General features: G+C 56.8%; 7 protein-coding genes across 7 annotated transcripts; 3 read left to right on the top strand and 4 right to left on the bottom strand.

Annotated features, from left to right (window-relative positions):
- Positions 1 to 983: 983 nt before the first annotated feature.
- Positions 984 to 2,840, bottom strand: BO86DRAFT_385721 (putative integral membrane protein (Pth11)). The gene is made up of 6 exons (XM_025671172.1): positions 2,532 to 2,840; positions 2,414 to 2,470; positions 2,287 to 2,354; positions 1,839 to 2,218; positions 1,670 to 1,765; positions 984 to 1,592 (listed from the first exon to the last, which is right to left on the bottom strand). The coding sequence occupies exons 1-6, from the start codon at positions 2,731 to 2,733 to the stop codon at positions 1,256 to 1,258; spliced, it is 1,140 nt and encodes a 379-aa protein (XP_025532118.1). The 5' UTR covers positions 2,734 to 2,840; the 3' UTR covers positions 984 to 1,255.
- Positions 2,841 to 4,252: 1,412 nt separating this feature from the next.
- On the top strand, positions 4,253 to 5,994 carry BO86DRAFT_445345 (O-methyltransferase; the record flags this gene model as incomplete). The annotated part of the gene is made up of 6 exons (XM_025676443.1): positions 4,253 to 4,426; positions 4,524 to 4,650; positions 4,728 to 4,851; positions 4,900 to 4,904; positions 4,936 to 5,388; positions 5,461 to 5,994. 6 exons carry the CDS (start codon positions 4,253 to 4,255, stop codon positions 5,769 to 5,771), a joined length of 1,194 nt encoding a protein of 397 aa, XP_025532119.1. The 3' UTR covers positions 5,772 to 5,994.
- A 1,341-nt stretch (positions 5,995 to 7,335) lies between these two features.
- BO86DRAFT_453282 (beta-glucosidase) lies at positions 7,336 to 9,829 on the top strand (the record flags this gene model as incomplete). The annotated part of the gene is made up of 2 exons (XM_025676980.1): positions 7,336 to 7,471; positions 7,527 to 9,829. 2 exons carry the CDS (start codon positions 7,336 to 7,338, stop codon positions 9,827 to 9,829), a joined length of 2,439 nt encoding a protein of 812 aa, XP_025532120.1.
- Positions 9,830 to 10,172: 343 nt separating this feature from the next.
- On the bottom strand, positions 10,173 to 11,978 carry BO86DRAFT_385723 (NAD(P)/FAD-dependent oxidoreductase). The gene has a single exon (XM_025671173.1). The coding sequence runs from the start codon at positions 11,656 to 11,658 to the stop codon at positions 10,255 to 10,257; it is 1,404 nt and encodes a 467-aa protein (XP_025532121.1). The 5' UTR covers positions 11,659 to 11,978; the 3' UTR covers positions 10,173 to 10,254.
- Positions 11,954 to 13,083, bottom strand: hmgX. The gene has a single exon (XM_025671174.1). The coding sequence runs from the start codon at positions 12,889 to 12,891 to the stop codon at positions 12,088 to 12,090; it is 804 nt and encodes a 267-aa protein (XP_025532122.1). The 5' UTR covers positions 12,892 to 13,083; the 3' UTR covers positions 11,954 to 12,087.
- A 256-nt stretch (positions 13,084 to 13,339) lies between these two features.
- BO86DRAFT_353859 (4-hydroxyphenylpyruvate dioxygenase family protein) lies at positions 13,340 to 15,072 on the top strand. Its single transcript, XM_025669548.1, has 4 exons — positions 13,340 to 14,171; positions 14,249 to 14,308; positions 14,378 to 14,735; positions 14,802 to 15,072. The coding sequence occupies exons 1-4, from the start codon at positions 13,510 to 13,512 to the stop codon at positions 14,934 to 14,936; spliced, it is 1,215 nt and encodes a 404-aa protein (XP_025532123.1). The 5' UTR covers positions 13,340 to 13,509; the 3' UTR covers positions 14,937 to 15,072.
- Positions 15,073 to 16,824: 1,752 nt separating this feature from the next.
- BO86DRAFT_385727 (uncharacterized protein) lies at positions 16,825 to 19,343 on the bottom strand. The gene is made up of 4 exons (XM_025671175.1): positions 19,066 to 19,343; positions 18,404 to 18,997; positions 17,474 to 18,319; positions 16,825 to 17,414 (listed from the first exon to the last, which is right to left on the bottom strand). The coding sequence occupies exons 1-4, from the start codon at positions 19,293 to 19,295 to the stop codon at positions 17,297 to 17,299; spliced, it is 1,788 nt and encodes a 595-aa protein (XP_025532124.1). The 5' UTR covers positions 19,296 to 19,343; the 3' UTR covers positions 16,825 to 17,296.
- Between the last annotated feature and the right edge of the window lie 525 nt (positions 19,344 to 19,868).

The raw sequence follows: 19,868 nt of genomic DNA on the forward strand, positions 1-19,868 counted from the left end.
GGTGCCTCCTGTACGGTACAATACCGAATCGAAACCCTCAAATTAGCTCGGCAAAGCTTGTCGGGCCCGGCTAAAAAAGCTTGGTGTGCCTCCACTGCGTGGAAGAGGCCCACTCTCTTCGCTTCGGCTGGCTTAGTCCTTATCCTCCTTTGTTCTGTGAAGAGAGAGAGAGAGACACGCGCACACAAACAAGAGTCAATTTAGAATTAATTAATTAACCCAGGAATCCTGCAAAGGAATGCAGTTCGACAGACAGCAAACCTCGCTTATCGCGCCCCGTGCACTGTCCCGCAACCACTCCCGTCATCATCCTGATACTGAGGGGTTAATCAACCTGCGAAGAACCAGTCGCGTGGTCGTTCACCATATCTCGCATTTTAGCCTTTGGTGTGACCCTGCTAATACCTAGCTTGCTTATCAGCAAGCACCCGGAAAAATATTACCTGCTTGCAAGTGGATGCAGCGCGCAGGACCAGAGGAAAAGGAAAGACAAGCGCCCCACTTTGGAAGTTCCGGACGTCCCCGGATGGGTGCCCACTGCCATGCCCGCAAGCCACTGAGACGCAGAGAATTGCATGCGGCCGGGATGGCAAAATGGCCATGCCATGTGCGGGCTGTTTTCAGTTGAATCCTTGTATGAGGACTCCGTTCGGTGCGTGAGGCATTGCTGTTGTTCGCCACTTGTCATTGTATTACCGCTGTTATTTGCAGGAATGGCCTGAGGTTCATTAGCACATCAATGGCAGTTCTGCAATTACTAATCGCCACTCCACTAACAATAAGACATCGAGGACTCCGGGAAGACCGTCGGACAGCCGAGAAACGTAGCGGCGGTCTGTCTGCATGATTAATTTCCACTCCGATATGTCCGAGTGTTACATACGGGTACCGGGGTTCCCACTGCAATCTGATTGAAGAATCTTCCGACTCGTGGAGGGACTGAGACTGGACCTGGGACTGGGACTGGGACTGGCATGGTATGGGGAAGATAAGAATAAAAGAAAATGATAATAAAAATTAAAAACTAGAACCTCGAGAAAAAAGAAAACGACCAAGACGTTGGCCCACCCCCTATCACCGAATAAGAAAACAAGAAGACGGGGGTGTTCAACCCTAACTGTTCTGTCCGCCCCGTTGGGCACTCCCCTTATCATTCATCCCGACATTCTGGAACAGGAACCCAACCCCAGCATCCCAATCAATCGCACTTATCTGGCGTGTATCCATCTGAAGTGTATCCAGATAGACTGCACGCTCAGTCCCGCTTGCTCGTGACCGAATAATCCGTCGACATGTGGATCCCGGATTCATGCTCGCTGGCGTCGTACTTGACCATCTCGTGCATGGCCTCCACGTCGTCCTGCGTCTCCGGCACCGCGGCGGTGCTGCGCAGGGTCGACAGATAGTCCCAGTTGCGGATGACCTTCTTGCGCGCTCCGACCGCCTCGTCGCTGCCGTCGCTGCCGTGGCCCCGGGGCTTGGCCGCGCTGGAAACCTTGCTGCTGCCCAGGAGGTGCGGCGCCAGCTGCAAGAGCAGCGGCCGGAGCACGGGGAGGCACGCGCAGATGATGCCCACGTTGATTTCCACCATGCTGTTTCACCGGGCGGTCAGTCGGTTGGTGCTGCCTGTCGGAAGAAGGGGGGGGGGGGGGGTCCTTGAGATACATACGCCCATTTCGCCAAGGTCACCTTGTACCAGGTCAAGTCGCCATCGTGGATGAAGGGCATCATAGTGACGATTCGCACGATCGCGATCACGCAGGCGCTGGATGCTGAGTTAGCCACGGAATCACCCGGATGACTACATTGAGACAGCAGCAGGGTCAGGGGGCACTTACAAGGAACCCATCATCAACACCATCATGAGCAGCACCTTCTGCTTCAGGGTGGTCTGCAGCGACCAGCAGAGCCGGATAGGCAGCGCCAGCGTGATGATGTCTGAGAACAGGTTGAAGGCCGCATTGGCGTACACGAAGGCCAGCTGGTCGACACACCGTGCGGTCGGCATCAGCGTCACGTCCCACATGGCCTGGACGGGGATGCACCCGAGCGTGAAGACGAGCAGACTGATCATGTTGTACACCGCGACGAAGATCATGATGCCGTAGGTCATCTGCCGGAAGCGCTTCTCGGGGCTGAGGCGCAGGAAGAACAGCAGAATCGAGGTCTTGACCAGCCAGATGCCGACCACGAAGACGTCCTCGCCTGCCAGATCATTCTAAATGGGTTTAGTCAGGGGTTTGTGGTGGGAGATACACAGTATGGTGACGGGGAACAGATGCATACCTGCTTGAACGGCTTGATCTTGTCGAGGTGCAGATCCCAGATATGAAAGCCATACCCATTGTCGATGTCTATACAGGTGGGACGCTTAGCTGACTGGACGCACTCGAGAAGTTCTTCCATGACTTACTGACGATCCCCAGAATCGCGAAGATCCACGCGCAGATCTGAGCCCAGATGCAGAACCCTGGTGGAAACATCCGTCAGCCTGCTCAGTCCAGCTGGCATGATGCCCGCAGCAAGCTTACAGTCATCGATAGCAATCGTCTTCTGCAGGACCATCCGCGTATACAAACGCAACAACAAGACCACCGTTCCTGTCAAGCAAAGCGCGAGATTGATGGAATAGATCTGGTAGTTCTGATTCTCCGGGTTGTCGAAGTTGGCTGTGACGCCCGGGGGCGGGTCTGACGCCGGCACCTTGCTCAAATCCAAGGTAGTGGTGGACATGATGGAGTTGAAGGGATAAACAGCTGGATGTCCCGGTCGGCAACTGTTGCAGCAGCAGCAGCAGCACCTCTAGTTGGCATGCAATTGAAGAGAGGCCCTGCGCGTCGAGTCAGGAATGAACGGTCCACGACCCTCACTCTGCGTCCATGCTTTTCTTTATATCCTGTCAATCCGATCAAGCCTTTCGCTCGCTCGTTCGTACTTTCGGCCCCCTCCCGGGCCCATTGAAGAGATCATATGCAAGATGCATCGACTATTGCATAGTTTGGGTGGAGAGGGCGATCGTACCTCCTTGGCTGATGCCCAGCTCGATGTGGTCGGACCATTAACGCCACCACCCATAGCATACCCTCACCCACTGTTTCTCAAAATGGGTCCGTCAAAGTGACACCTCGATCGCAAACAATCCCAAAGTTCTCTAAGCGGGCCCCGATCAACCCTACTGTCTCTGGCGGAAGATGGTCCCCGCAGGGGAGGGGAGGGTCCAAGCCCTGGGACATTGGCCTTGTTCTCCAGACGTAGGGGGGCGGGCTGACCAAGTCCTGTACAGTACGTGCTGGTGTACGTTCCCTGACGATCGCACCGTTTCTGCGATTGACAGGCTAGGATCGCTGCTTGCGGAGACGACCTGTCACCCGGTCGCAGCCCGAAGCAAAAAGGGCCGGACGCAAGATCAATAAGTGCGGAGGAATCCAGATAGCGCAGGTCGCCCCTATCTCAGATCTTCTCCGTTGGGGGGTGTGCTTCTTTCCTTGGAACTGCAGGTGCGAGTTCTCCTTTTCTTCTGGCGGCAACAAGCCGACGCAATGAGGTGAAAAACCAAAGGACCCATATCCACCGATCGATGACCGTGTATTTGTCAGAAATGAGGTTGAGTCGGTTGGATAGATGGATTGATTGTTGGGAATAGGCTTTGGCCAAGACGGAAATCGAGAAATCAGGGCTTCCCCGCTTATTCCCCAAGCCCTGATCCAGCCATCATCAGCCTTTGCCAGCCTTTTCGCGCCCTCCCCGAAGCACTCTGATGCATTGACAAAGGAAGTGGCTTCGTGGGCCTGGGGAAAACAGGAAAATTGCGTCTGGTCTTTCTGTTGTTCCCCGAAGGCGTTGAGACTCCGTGAGCATCGCGTGCAGAAAGGGGAGAGGGAGAGCAAAGAGCCACCGAGCAAATGTGACAGGTGTCGGACCCACTTGATGCCAGCATCATCACAACAATCCACCAGGCAAGATCTCCTGTCGATCTAATCATTGGCCCCACGAATGGCATCTGTCGGTCTGTGACTGCAGGTCGTGTTGCCTTTTCGAGTCTAGCCAATGAGACCCTGATTTGCCTTTCGTGATGTATCCAATTTCACTCTCTACAGCGGCAGCCCTCCAATCCCCTTTCTCAATACGCACGCTGTGCAAAAGGACCAATTTATAAGACTTTAGGGCTCCCCTTCCGCCTTGGACTCCGGATACAATATCCTGTCTCTCCGCCGAACTTGTCCGGGTGCCTGTGTAACCGGGGGAACCTGTCATGGCGCCTCTCGATCCCAGCATCGATCGCATCCAGCAGTGTCTGGACGAGGTGGTTCAGTCTGTCGGCCAGTTCCGAAACCCTTCAATCTCGCTTAGCAACCAGGATGCACGGTACGAATTGCTGGTCAAGGCGATGCGTCTGGTGCAGACCATCCGCGGACCTGCCGATCTGGTCTTTCGCCAACTTTGAGAATGTGAGCATGGGCAGACCGATCATCTCACTTTTCTGTATCACCGAGAAGCTGACTAGATGCATCCGAGGTCCTTAGATGACCAATTTGGGCGCTATCCGCACGCTCCGCGCAGCCGGAGTATTCGATGCCATCCCGGTCGGCGGCCAGAGCATGTCGGCCACCAACATTGCGGCTCGAACCGGGGTGAGTAAGGAGATCATCGGTGTGCGATCGTGAGCTCTTTTCTCCTGGATGGAGACGAACCCGTGCCCTGTTCTGACTCGATGTGACATGCTGCAGTGCGCATGATGCGGGCGGTCACGCCTTTCGGACCGTTTCGCGAGACCGGCGAGGAGGAGTATGCGCACACCCCCAACTCGGAGATCTATCTCGCTCCCCAGATGCGTGCCGTTCTGAGTTTCATGTGAGTTGTCATTCACCCCTTAACTAGGTTTGGTTGTCAGTCAACCAGCAACGGTCCGCTCATCATCCGATGTCGGGATACCAGGGTCGATGAATACTGCCCCGGCGATGCTGCGCACCCACGAATTCCTCCGCCAACACCAGTGGCAGGACCGCATCAGCCTGCGCAGCAACCCATACACCCTCGTACATCGCTGTGAGGGCCAGACGATGTTCGAGCACATCTCCCAAAGTCCCGAGCGACTGGCCCGACTCAACAACGCGATGGTCGCCGAGGACTCCCTTCTCGCCGAGATCGGGCTTGCCCCGTTCGCGGAGCGACTGAGTCCGCTGGCGCAGGCGGATCAGGCGACCATAGTCGACGTCGGCGGTGGACGAGGCCACATCCTGCGCCAGATCCAGGAGAACAGCCCCAGCCTAGCGGGGCGCTTCATCCTCCAAGACCGCGCCAGTGTCATTACCGACAATGGGCCGGCGCTGACCCGCCATGGCATCGAGCCGATGGCCCATGACTTCGTCACCCCGCAGCCTGTGAAAGGTACGTGACGAGGGATAATGACTCTGCTGCATCAAAAAACATCAAGCACGCTGATTCTAACCTCAATCTCAGGCGCATTGGTGTACTATATCCGCCGCGTCCTGCACGACTGGCCCGACGCAGAGGGCCGCGAGATCCTCACGCACCTGGCCGCAGCGATGGACCGGGGGAAATCCCGCATCCTCATCACGGAGACGATCCTGCCCGAGGTCGGCGCCACCATGGCCCACGCCTACATGGATCACCCGATGATGACGTTTGGAGGGACCGAGCGGACAGTCAAGGACTTCGCGCGCCTGTTCGAGGCGGCGGGGCTGCGGCTGGCCCAGGTCTGGCAGTGCCCCGGGGTGCCGATGGTGGTCGTGGAGGCCCGCTTGCAGTGAGTCCGAATATCGGGGGTTGATCTTGATGACTCGGTCATGGTTTTACTGGCCACTTGCCAGTCCTTGCCAAGCGCTGCCACATGGCGCTAATTCTAGACTGTTCCGTCTGCTGCAAAAGTCTTAACCGGAACAGTGGTTGAGAATTCTCGGAGTTGGTGACTATCGGAAGATGGGGATGTCATCGGAAGGAGTGGTTGTGTGAGTCTAGATGGACGACACTTGGATCCATGATGGTCGTGGAGATTTCCCGATGGGAGTACCCTTCGTACGTAGCTCTTTCTTGTGTAGCTAGTAACTTAGGGCGTATGGTGGTTCATTTTTTCCTTTCCCGCGTTTTCCCCGTCGGCAACCCCAACTTGCGGGGTGAATGGAGCCGTGCTCGGGATTGTGAAAGTCCACCTGCACCCGCAACGTCAAAGAGGTCGTTTTTCTACAGGCTTTGTCTGCTGACTCTCTCTACGACTCTTGCTTGTAAATGTCCTTTGACATGTTCATGTTCATGTTCTTGTTCTTGTTCTTGTTCACTCATTGACACCTCTTCTCTAAGGCTTGACATATTCATCTTGACCGAATTTTTCTTCCAGTGTCAACTTTCCCCCGGAGAGAATCCTCCACCCCACTCAGTCATGCGTGACTCATGATGAAGGAAGCTGAATAAACCGGGCAGAAAGCACCGAAGCCCTGCTTGGACCGCAGAAGGCATGGCAACCATCCCCAAAGAGGAGCCACACATGGCACGATCTCAACGCAGAGCCACATCCTCGGGTTCTGCAACCGCAACCCCACAGAATGCTCCCCAGTCCCCACGGGAAACCAATTGCTGCAGAAAAAGTGCAGGGGAGGGCAAGAATTACCGACAGCACGCTGGACCCACCATGACCGCGCCGAGGGATACGAGCCTGTCACGAAGCGCCAAAACCGCCACCAAACCGCGTGACTCGGATGGGCCCGAGCGTCGACCATAACCTTCAGAGTTGGATTCCTCTGGAATCCTGGATTCTTGCTTTGTAGAGAGCATCCTGGAATTGCCGGAGTTTTACCGAGAGGTGGTGGGCAGCACGGCTCGGCTGGTGCAGCGGCGGGCATTGGCCGAATGCCCTTCCATTCCTCGTGGAGTCCCCGCATTCTCCCCTCCAGCTTTCTTGCTCCGTCCCCGGACTCGGTTTGTCCCCGAACCCCAACCCTAACTTCCAGATGTCACGCTTCACGCTCCACTTGAGAGCTCTACCTCTACCAGTTTCCTCCTTCCTAGCATCGGAGGAGACGAGTTAGACTTCAGTCACCGGTTTTTACGCCAAATGCCAAGCCCGGCCCACGCAGACGGTAACACCCTCGTCACGGTCACCAGTCATGTTCGCCCACCATGACGGCAGTTGGGACCTCGAGGTGGCCGATTGTTGGGCGGAATGGGCCAGACAGGGTGCACTGCGGAGTTGGGGTGGATTGAGCAGTTCTCCAGGTTGGAATCGTGTCTATATAAACAGCCCCCCCGGCATCGTCGGCTTGATCCAGTTCCATCCCAACACATCCAGCTTCCATCCGCGTCGTTGCAAACTCGACCAGAATGAAGCTCACCGTTCCCCTAACGGCAGCAGCTCTGCCTCTGGCGGGCGCAGCCGTCATCCAACCCCGTACACTCAACGTCACCGACCTCGAGCACTATTGGTCCTACGGCCGCTCAGAACCCGTCTATCCCACGCGTGAGTCGAACACTGCATCACCCATCACTCATCAGTCACCAACTAACCGCCACAGCCGAGACCCAAGGTCTAGGTGACTGGGAGGATGCCTTCACCAAGGCCAAAGCCCTCGTGGCCCAGATGACCGACGAGGAGAAGAACAACATCACCTACGGCTACTCCTCCACCACCAACGGCTGCTCCGGCAACACGGCGGGCGTCCCTCGGCTGGGCTACCCCGGCATCTGCCTGCAGGATGCCGCCAGCGGCGTCCGCGGCACCGACATGGTCAACGGCTACGCGTCCGGCTTGCACGTCGGCGCCTCGTGGAACCGGGAGCTGGCCTACCAGCGCGCGCAGTACATGGGCGCCGAGTTCAAGCGCAAGGGCGTCAACGTGGCCCTGGGCCCCGTGGCCGGGCCCCTGGGCCGCATCGCGCGCGGCGGCCGCAACTGGGAAGGGTTCAGCAACGACCCGTACCTGGCGGGCGCGCTGACGGGGGACACGGTCCGCGGACTGCAGGAATCGGTCATCGCGTGCGTCAAGCACCTGATCGGCAACGAGCAGGAGACCAACCGCAACAGCCCGCAGATGCTGACGGGCTCGCACAACAACTCGGTCTCGTCCAACATCGACGACAAGACCATGCACGAGCTGTACCTCTGGCCGTTCCAGGACGCCGTCAAGGCGGGCGCCGGCTCCGTCATGTGCAGCTACAACCGCATCAACAACAGCTACGGCTGCCAGAACAGCAAGACCATGAACGGCCTGCTCAAGGGCGAGCTGGGCTTCCAGGGCTTCGTCGTCTCCGACTGGAGCGCCCAGCACACGGGGCTGGCCAGCGCCGACGCCGGCCTGGACATGGCCATGCCCTCCTCCGAGTACTGGGACAGCAACCAGCTGGCGACGGCCGTGGCCAACGGCTCCCTCGCCGCGACCCGGCTGGACGACATGGCCACGCGCATCGTCGCCGCCTGGTACAAGTACGCCGAGCTGGAAGACCCGGGCCACGGCATGCCCGTCAGCCTGCTGGAGCCACACACCCTCGTGGACGCGCGCGACCCGGCCGCCAAGGAGACCATCTTCCAGGGGGCAGTCGAGGGCCACGTGCTGGTCAAGAACACGAACCAGGCCCTCCCCCTCTCGTCGCCGCGCTTCCTCTCCCTCTTCGGCTACGACGCCGTCGCCGCCCCGCAGAACACGATGGACGATCTCTCATGGAGCCTGTGGGCGATGGGCTGGACGAACACGCAGACCTACCCCAACGGCAGCGCGGTCGACCCGACGATGCTGAAATACATCTTCCTGTCGAGCGCCGACCCGACCGCGACGGGGCCCGGGATCGCCCTGAACGGCACCATGTACACCGGGGGCGGGTCCGGGGCGAGCACGCCCTCGTACATCGACGCACCCTTCGACGCGCTGCAGCGCCAGGCCCGCGCGGACAACACCTTCCTGGCGTGGGACTTCACCTCGCCTGCCCCGCTCGTCAACCCGGCCAGCGAAGCATGCCTCGTCTTCATCAACGCCGCCGCAGCGGAGGGCTGGGACCGCCCGGCCCTGAGCGACAGCTACTCGGACAATCTGGTGCAGCACGTCGCCTCGCAATGCAACAACACGATGGTCATCATCCACAACGCAGGCATCCGACCCGTCGACGCGTGGATCGAGCATCCCAACATCACGGCCGTGATGTACGCCCACCTGCCGGGCCAGGACAGCGGCGCCGCGCTGGTCGAGGTGCTGTACGGCAAGCAGTCGCCCTCCGGCCGACTGCCGTACACGGTGGCGCGCAACGCCAGCGACTACGGCGCCCTGCTGGGCCCGACCCTGCCGTCCGCCGCCAAAGACAAGACAGAGATCTACTACCCGCAGGACGATTTCAGCGAGGGCGTGTACATCGACTACAAGCACTTCGAAGCCCGAAACATCACGCCGCGGTTCGAGTTCGGCTTCGGCCTCACCTACGCGAATTTCACCTACAGTAACCTCGTCGTCACCACCCCCACCACGGCCGTGACGAGCTACACCCCGCCCGATATCACCGCCGCCACCGTCGCGGAGGGCGGCCTCCCCTCCCTCTGGGACGTGTTGGTGGCCGTCTCCTGCACCCTGGAGAATACCGGGGCTGTGGCCGCCAAGGAGGTCGCGCAGCTGTACGTGGGCATCCCCGGCGGGCCGGCGAAGGTGCTGCGCGGGTTCGCGAAGGAGCTGGTCGAGCCGGGCCAGACGAAGGAGGTTACCTTCCACTTGACGCGCAGGGATCTGAGTACCTGGGACGTGGTGGCGCAGAGCTGGGTGTTGCCGCGCGGCGAGTATGGGTTGTTTGTGGGGAAGAGTGTGGCGGATGTGCAGTTGACGGGGTCGGTGAGCTTTTAGGGCTGGGGATGAGTTATGGATTAATGGGTGTATATCATGAATTCAATGGGTCATTGCATTTAATTTTCTTCTTCATTTTGGGGTGGGGGTTGGAGGTTGTTTCCCCTCCCCGCCTCGATTTCTTTCTTTTTTTCTGGGGAGGGGGTTAAGGTATAATGTGATGGGCAAGGCAAGATGTGTCAACTGTGAAGGCGGGTGAGGGGGAGATATTGTATGTTGTCGAGCGGGAAGTGCTGAGGAGTGGTGATGGTGGTGGATGGAGACGATCTACAACTTATGCATTTCTTAACCCCTTACTGACAACGTACTACGTCTTTACAACTAGCAGAGCGATGAATAGACATCACAACACCTAAACCAAGACTGTACATTACATTTTCTCCCTACTGGCTAGTATCACACTTCTATACATCTCCCCCCCACAGCTACCGCAACCACCCCTTGGGACCGCCCCACGTCCCGTTCACCAGGTTGTTGTAATACACCCAGGGGAAGAAGTTCTTCTTGAGCTGCCAGAACGCCTTGCGCGGCACGGCCTGGTCGATGCCGAACCAGCCCCCGAACGTCTCCTTGGGCACGCCCGCGTACTTGAACTCGGCCAGCAGCACCTTGCCGTACTCGGTCGTCAGCGGACACGAGGTGTAGCCGTCGTACTCGGCGTCGGGCGCCTTGCCCTCGACCGCGCGCAGCAGGTTGCGCACCAGAACCGGCGTCTCCGCCGTGATGGCCGCCGTCGTCTTGGAGGTGGGCAGACTGGAGGCGTCACCGATCGACCACACGTTCTTGAACTTCTTGTGCTGGGTGGTGGCGTTATCTACGTCCACGAATCCCGCCGCGTCGGCCAGGGGCGAGTTCTTCACGAACGCGTGGGGGCCCATCTTGGGGACGACGTGCAGCAGATCGAACTCGCGCTGCACCTGGCCCCCGGACCCGTCGCCCTTGGCGAAGGTGGCCGTGTTGCCCTCGACGGCCACCAGGTCGTGCTGGAACAAGCCCTCGACGCCGCGCTCCTGGCGCAGCGCCTCCAGCGCGGCACTGTACTTGGGCACGCCGAACATGCCCGGCAGGCCGGTGGCGAAGCTGATCTGGATGGCGGAGTTGGCCGGATTGGCCGGGTCGTAGAGGCCGGCCTGCTTCCAGTGGTCGAGAGCCAGCCACATGATCTTCTGCGGGGCGCCGGCGCACTTGAGCACGCCGGCGGGCTGGGTGAACAGCGCCTTGCCGCGCTTCAGCTGGTTGAGGGTGCGGTAGACCTTGTCGACGTGCTCATACCCATAGATCGACGAGACGAGGCTGTTGGGATCCGCCAGCGCCTCCGGCAGGCCCTTGATGCTGTTGAAGTTGACGTGGATGCCCGGCACGACGATCAGCTGCTCGTACCCGAGCCGGTCGCCGTTGGCCAGCGTCACCGTGTTCTGGTCCGGCGTGAAGCCGTCGACCGCCTGCCCGTACAGCTTGAGCTTCGCGTCCACCAGGCCCGGCAGCGGCCGCCGCAGCTCCTCCTTGGTCTTCACGCCGCCGCCCACCAGGGTCCAGCCCGCTTGGTAGTGGTGCCATTCGGCGGGGTCGACGATCGCGATGTCGTCTTGGGTGTATTGGCCGGTGTGGAGGAGCTGGTGGCTCACGTTCAGGCCGGCGGTGCCGCCGCCGATGACGACGATCTTGTGGTTGCGCGTGGAGGAGGGAGTGACGGGGTGGGCGGCGGAGGGGGAGGAGGAGGAGGAGGAGGAGGACGAGGGGGGAGCGGCGGTGGCGAAGGTGCGGAGGGAGGCGCTGGTGGGCTGAGAGGTGGCAGCGCGGGCAGCGCGGGTGACGCTGCTGCGGAACATTGTGTTGAGGATTGTCACCGATGGTGAGGGTGAGGGAGGAAGAATGGAGGAGAGGAGAGGAGAGAGGATGAGGATGAGGATAAAAAAGAAGATATTCAGAGAGATTGTATGGTACCTGAAAGTCAACCTACGGGAGTGTAAGCCAATTGCCGGTCTCGGCGATCACGTCATCTCGGGATTCCCCTGTTTGGCCTGTTTGCTGGGCACTATCCCCGATCCGGACCGATCCGGACACCCTCCAGCCTATCCGGATTGTTCGATTTGGTCGGCGTGTTCTTTAGCCAACTCAGTCAGTCGGCGTCTCACTCGTCATATTCTTGAATTCCAGGGCAACAATGGCATGAGAAGCTGAGGAACGAGATTATATTGGTTCTATTTACAATAATGCATCAGTTATAGACCCCGAGATTCAGCTTATGGCCTGATCCCTCACCAATCCATCACTGACCCCGCCGCAACCTCCTTCCGCAAAGCCTCCTTCACAATCGCTCCACACATCTTCGCATACGGATTCGTCTGCACCGCCAGCTGCTGCGCGACCTTGTTGCCGAACCGTCCTCCCAGGAAAAAATCTCCGCTCGCCATCTCCTCCAGCTGCTGTGCCCCCAGTCCGTCCAACCGCTCCGGACCGCCTTCTCCGTGCGAGTGTCGGAATCTCGCGGCTTTCAGCAGAAGATAGCCCCGATGTGTGTATGCGTCTGCCAGGATGCGTGCTTGGCCTGGTGAGACAGGATCGGCCGGGGAGCGCGGGCTGGCGAGCTGGATGGCCTGGGTGAGGTCGGCGAGGAGGGCGGAGGCGGGGGTTCGGTTGGCGGGTGCGAAGAGCTTCGTGTCTGTGTCTGTGTCTGGATCTTGAATACTTGAGGAGGACGGGGAGGAGGAGGAGGCTGGGATTGGGGTGAGGTCGATCAGGAGACGGCGGGATTGGGCGCGGTTCATGTAGGCGGAGGGGTAGGTGGGTGCGTCGGTGATGAGGCGGTCCAAGTCGGTGATGGCTTTCTGGACGGTGGAGAGCGAGGGCTCTGGTTGTTGGAGCGTGCGGATGATTTTCAGTTCGGCTGACTTGAGGGATTCATGCTTCTCTGGCGAGATGTTGAGGTGGGCGGGTAATGTGGGGAGGGTCTCGTCGATGGCTAGAGCGGAGGAGGGAGAGGATTCTGCGTCGAAGAGGGCTTGCAGGACGGCGGAGTCGTTGGATGTGAGGGATGGTTTGCAGGGGTCGATGGTGGTCATTGTGATTGTGTGTCTGCGTAGTGTGGAGTTGGAGGGTGTACTGTAGGTATGAAGGTTATGTGCAGGTAGGTGAAGGGGACTGCTGATGATAAATGTAAATGCTTTCCCTATAAGATACCACCCTGTGCAGGATATGAGGGGATATTAGATATCTATCTCTATCTGTCGCAATGCAGGAGAGGAGATAGCCGGAGTATATCTGAACAGAGTCAAACCCGCGTCAGAAATGCGCGTCTAACCGTCCGAGACATTCAATCCGGATGTTCGCTCAAACACCCGCCGCCAGCCGGGCCTGTCCGTCCGCAGCCGCCACCCTGCCCTGCCTATCCGGGAAATAGACTGGAATCCTACTCTGTACCACCAAACCCTCGGGCCTCGTTATCACCAGAGTGTCCGAGTGCAGTAACAGTGAAGGTGGGAATATCCGTCATTAGATAGGGTTATAAGCTCGCCGTCTTCCATCTGTAGAGCTCCAACAGAAAGCCTCAGCAAGCCTCAACATTCCTTCATCACATCCAAACAGTACTACGTCCCTACTACCTGCATATCTCTCTATCAGATATATTGGAAAGGTCACTGGTACACATCGATCTACACCCTGATAAGCACATCATCGCCATGGCCCCCATCGCCACCTCCCCTCCCACCACCTCCTCCCTCCCCACCAACACCTCCAGCCTCGCCAGCTACAAAGGCTACGACCATGTGCACTGGTACGTCGGCAACGCCAAACAAGCCGCCTCCTTCTACATCACCCGCATGGGCTTTGAGCGGGTTGCCTACCGTGGCCTCGAGACCAACAGCCGCGCCATCTGCTCGCATGTCGTCCGCAACGGCGATATCACCTTCATCCTGACCTCCCCCCTGCGCTCTCTCGACCAAATCGCCCGCTTCAACCCCGGAGAACAGGACCTCCTCCGCGAGCTCCACGATCACCTCGAGCAGCACGGTGACGCTGTCAAGGACGTGGCCTTCGAGGTGGACTCGGTTGATGCCGTCTACAACGCCGCCGTGGCCAACGGCGCCAAAGCCGTCTCGGGCCCGCGGACCCTCGAGGACGCCGATGGCCGGGTGCGCGTGGCCACCATTCAGACGTACGGACAGACGACACACACCCTGATTGAGCGCGGCGACTACCACGGCACCTTCCTGCCGGGGTACCGCGTGGAGAAGGGCGATGCAGACCCGATCACCGCTCTCCTGCCCGGGGTGCATCTGCGACGGATCGATCACTGTGTGGGGAACCAGGATTGGGACGAGATGGACAAAATCTGCCAGTAGTATGTCCCCTTCAAGATACCAGGATCATGCAACAGGAACCATGTGGGATGAGACACCGACACTGACACCGGAATAGCTACGAAAACGCCCTCGGCTTCCACCGCTTCTGGTCCGTCGACGACAAAGATATCTGCACGTACGTTCATCCCCCAACCCAAAGAACGCCCAGAAACCGCCCAACTTGCTAACCTCCCACGAAAAACAGTGAATTCTCCGCCCTCAAGAGCATCGTCATGGCCTCGCCCAACGAAGTCGTCAAGATGCCCATCAACGAGCCGGCCAAGGGCAAGAAGCAGTCGCAGATCGAGGAGTACGTGGACTTCTACAACGGGGCGGGCGTGCAGCACATCGCGCTGCTGACGGACGACATCCTCGCGGCCATCACCAACCTCAAGGCGCGCGGCGTCGAGTTCATCAAGGTGCCCGACACCTACTACGAGGACATCAAGATCCGGCTGAAGAAGGCCGGCCTGGTGCTGCACGAGGACTTTGACGAGATCCGCAAGCTGGACATCCTGATCGATTTCGATGAGGGGGGGTATTTGCTGCAGTTGTTTACGAAGGTATGCTTCCACGCCCCTTTTTGGGGGTTGATTACGAGCGATGGAGGTTACTGACCCGCGCAACAGCACCTCATGGACCGCCCGACGGTGTTCATCGAGATCATCCAGCGGCATAATTTCTCCGGGTTCGGGGCGGGAAATTTCAAATCGCTGTTCGAGGCGATTGAGCGGGAGCAGGCTCTGCGGGGGAATCTGGTTTGATGTGGGGAGACGGTCGAGGTGAAGCGTTCTCACGGTTAGCGGATGCATGGCTCTTGTATTATTGCTTGCTTGTACATTTGAATCGCGGCGGTATGCATCGTACCTTGCATGACGATTAATGATTTTCTGAATTGAGTGGCTACTCTACATTTGACGTGTCGAAGATCTCCATTATCCGAGTATTTCGCCTGACTACAACTGTAGCTGCTTGCTGCGGAGAACATTCTGCACACCTAGTGATAGCATCATGATGCTGGTTTGCCATCCAACGACCCCATGACCTGCACCCAGAATCTACTTTCGGCACTAGGTTTTGGTCAGCAGGTCTGAGGGTCGGTGCTTCTCTGATAACCTCGGGAAGTCAAATGGGTGCGATGGTTACACTCGGATATCTCGGCCTCAGGTACGAAGTTGCCGTTGTGACGTCAAGAACCCTATCCTCGGATGATAGATTCCAGCCGCATATCCGCTATCGTTGTTTCTGTATGACCTTGGGATTGAGGAGAGGAGATACAATCAGGTGGATTCAGGGCTAGTACTCTTCTGCTCAATCACAGTTCATCAGCACAGTCTTGGTGCTCTGTTTATAGCTACGAATAAAAATGGTGGAAAAGCGATAAATGATCATTAGAAGGCGTACACAGACAGGTGTGTACATATAAGAGGTTGGGAGTAATGACTGCTCATTACAGACCAGGAAAGCGCAAGAAGACAAAGGGAGCTGAAGAGCTACTCTATAGGCATTAGTAGCAACATCAATATACCTGGTACATACTATGGATACAGAGAGAGAAATCTTAATTCCACCAGGCTTTTTGTCAAGCTCAGCCCTGCAAAGCTGTATAACATGGTTCTGCAGACCAGAAATCTCGAGTTTTCCAGCAAGAACCCAGAGTTGAAGCAAGAAAAAGATGTCAGTTCGGAAAGACAAGTTATAAGAAGTGTCGCCGTAGTAAATCCAACCCAAAAGCTCAGCAAAGACATCGGGATTATTGTTAGAAAAGCAATAAACAGAATCGCTTAGAATAGGTTTCTCAGTACGATTACTGTAAAGTATATGAATAATTGCATAATAACTCCACATGGGCATTAAATGGTATCTTATTGGCACCTACAGCAATATGTACAATTCCAGCACTTAGAGCACTGATATCTTTTATCAGAATATAACATTCAATAACAATTTAAAAATTTTAGTGTTATTGTATGATTTTCCAAGAGATCTGGCTATTTTCAGAGATTCTTTCTAGTTTGACTTTGGAGACTTCCGGAGGCCTCTTAAGTAAAGCAGATAAATCTTGTATAACACTTATCTGTATAGGTTAAACTCACATTATCTTACTTTTTGTATATAAGAGTCTTGTTCGTTGTAAAAAGAACTTCTAATCTCGGCAACGAGGACAGGTAATTTAAGTTCTGTTTAACCAACACATAATAAGCTTTATTTAAAATAAGACGTTACTTCTTAACCTTAGTGATGTTTACAGAGACTTTTTATTACCCTTAGCAGAAGGTAGAAGGGATTCGTAGACTATACACTAGTATACAGTAAAGTAAGATTCCTGATCCTCCTGGTTCAGATGAACCCAGTTGTTCCAGGTTGAACACTGCTAAGTGCGAAAATGATCCAGGCTATAATTAACTTAGATAAAGGTTTCTTTGTTATCTTAAACAACAAGTGTTGATAAAGCTGCTGAGGGAACCATGTAAGCGAGCCGGCTGTATAAATTATTTATCTATATTACTTAAATTCTGATTTCTACTAGGTTGACCGACAGATTAGACACCATGTCTTAAGATGCAACCCGGGCTAACGCTAGGGATGTTAAAATATTAGCAAAACCCATGTCTGGAAAAACCTATTAAGTTGTTATGTTTAATCTGTGTATTGAAGAGTTGAGCAGAAATACAGTGCTTGAAGGGCTCCATAATAATTAGCTCAAACTCGCCGCAAGGAGCAGACCATTCAACCGAATCTGCAGGGCATGGGAATTTGTGTTCAAAACTACCGATGGATAAAAATTTCTCGGCCACCCCCACTGCTGCCTTAGGCTGCAGGGCCGGAGATTCTCATTCCGCGGTCGAAGTGCGCAACTTCCCTATCCGGACTAGCCCGCAATGTCCGCTGTCGGGCAATTTTTCAATTTGGTCTTTCGGTTCAACGTGAGCACCAGAACTCCGTCCCCACCGCTTTTGAACTACTGTCAACTACTGTCAAACTATTCGTAGTGCTATTACAAGTTGCAAAGTGTAATAGGTGGGAGCAGTTTCTTCTCTTCGCGGTTGTTGTAGACACGTGCAGGGAAATGTCAAATCTCCGTTAGACATGCACCAACATGCAGATCCACGGATGCGTCCTCTCATCCAACAACCTCCGTAGTCTCCGGCTCTCTTGGTCCCTTTCCGAGCCCCGGGGAATCTAGCGTCATCTCAGGTTGCGGCACGATTGCGTATCGCACGCGCTGGTGGAGGAACCACCTGGATCAATGAGTATGGGCTTGGGTGGAACGGTGCACGGGACGAGGGAATGGACATACCATAGGGCAACACTCAACGCCACGACTGCCGGCACCCCCAGTCCCACACTCAGCCCGATGATCAGGTTGTTGTGATTGCCGTGGTGCTCGTGGCCGGTTGTGCTATTGCTGCCAGTCGCAGCACTGCGGGTCGAGGTGGACGTGGTTGCAGGAGGGATATAAGACACCGGGCTGCCGGAGGTCGCGAGCAGGGTGCGCGCGCCGGATCCAAAGGGGCTGGCACGCGACAACGAGGCGAACGTATTCGTCGGGAACGTAGCGGCTGCCCCGGACGTCACGGTCAGGACCGTGGTCAACTCGGTCTCAACCGACGTAGTGGTCTGCAGCGCGACCGGGCAGTTAACGAGACCGCTGGACGCGCATTGCACAAGGGTATACTGTGTCACCGTAGACAGCGTTGTGGTCTCGAGGCCTCCGTCGCGCTGGGCGAGCGTGGCCGACGGAGTGGTCGTCGCTGGGGCAGTCGTCTTCTTGCTGCCCGCGCAGAGGCTGGCGAAGGTGGTGTAGAAGACCGGCACGGTGGTGTTGGGCGAGGGGCCCCATTGATACGTATCCACCGCGACGGTGGCTCCGGCCGCCGCGCCCACCGCGAGGGTATATTCGGCCACCGCTTGGAAAGCGCAGTCGGCATCCTGACGGGTCGTGCCATTGACCTCTAGTTGGAAATCCGCCACGTAGGCGAAGACCTCCGCGCCAATCCCCGCACTGAACTTGACGGCTTCGAGCACGGAGAGCGACTCCGCGGGCGCGATGTCGAATCCCACGCTGGCCTCCAGCTGTAGGAGGGCCTGGAGGCTGCCGTAGCCCTGGATGGTAATCGGGAGGAATTCCACTTGCCCTCCGGGACTGTTCCCGTCAGTCGCGCTCACGGATCTTTTGTGTTTGGAGAAGAGAACAGCATGGTGTATTTCCAGAGCTCGGGAGACTCACAGTGTAATGTCCGACATCCCCTGATTGAACAGATCGAGGGCAAGCACCAGCCCATCGTCCAACTTGATATGGATCCCACTGCTGATATCCACTTCCGCCTCTGCGATTAACACCAGCGAGACTTTGAACACCGCGCCCGCATCGAGTCCCGGGATCGAGAAGCCCACAATAGTCTCGGAGGTGAATAGATTCAACGTATACGTTCCACCGGCCGACAACTGCACATCCAGCTCCAGGTACAGCTCCAGATTGTCGAACTCAAACTCTGCATGAACACCAGGGAAGTCCTGAGTTGTATTCAGAGTGAAGTCGAGATCCAGCGTTGGCCAGGCGGGCATGTCGACCAGTTCGAAGTGAGTGACGCCTTCGACAAAGTCCTCTGCCGCGTCGCGTGCAAAGGTCTTGAGCTGGGTAATCGCTGCATCGGTCACGTTTGCGAGCTCATCTGTGACGCTTTCCACGAGATCGGTGACGTTCAAGCTCTCCTCTACAGTCAAAAAGCCGCTGACCGAGCCGTTGATGTAGCAGGACGTGCAGATGATGGCGAGGCCGACCTCAACATCCAGGGATCCTTGCTTCGATGTGCTGGAGGCACTGGGAGTTGAAGATCAACGTCAGCTTACGTGCGATAAAACTTCCAAACTGGGCGACTCGCGCGGTACCTCGCTTCGATCGAGAATAGAGTGGCGTTGACCAAGCTCTTTGTCAAAAAGGCTGTCTCGTTGGTGCTGTAGGTCCTGCCGCCCACCGCACGCAGAGCTTCTTTCACCGCGCTCGCGGTACCTTGGTCGGTGCCATGACGAGTGGGTCGCAAGGAAGCATAGCCGGTACTAATCGCTTGAACAATGCCAAAGAATTGCAGGCAGGCGAGGGCGCAGCTGCTCCAGCACATGATGATTTCACCGTGGGGCTCAAGTCCCACAACATCACTCACTCCCCCAGCTTGGGGGACCAGATGGAAGAAATAGCTGGAGCGAAGGCTTCGTCGCATTGCTAAGCCTCGTTGAGGCCAACAGTAGACTACTGCAACTAGCTGTGCCGCAGGGCGAGATTGGGCTATCTTCCAGCATAGCCGACACCATCTGCGCGCTAGCAGGGATTAAGCTGCCCATTCCCCTCACCAGGATTCATGGGAAATTGCTCCTCTTCTTTTCCTGAATCAGATAAGCACTAAATATGCACGCACCGTCTCCATCCGCCTAACCACAATCTCAGCAACCGAGAACTGGCGGTCCGCTCATATCGTGGCTTGCATGGCATTGCCGTAGTGTAGTGAGTCTAAGCCTCCTCTTGGTTGTACAGCCCTAGGTCACAGAAATACCTCAATGAGATGGAGCGACATCTACCGTCGTCCCTACATGTATGGGGCGTATTCTGGGCTTGAGAGATGGTAGTAAGGCGCTGCCATGGCCTTGCAAGTACATCTTACTGATCCGTAGCCTTCCTGAAACCGCACTCACCTCGC

This window comes from Aspergillus japonicus (genome assembly GCF_003184785.1).
Source record: "Aspergillus japonicus CBS 114.51 unplaced genomic scaffold BO86scaffold_4, whole genome shotgun sequence".
NCBI classification, from domain to species: domain Eukaryota; kingdom Fungi; phylum Ascomycota; class Eurotiomycetes; order Eurotiales; family Aspergillaceae; genus Aspergillus; species Aspergillus japonicus.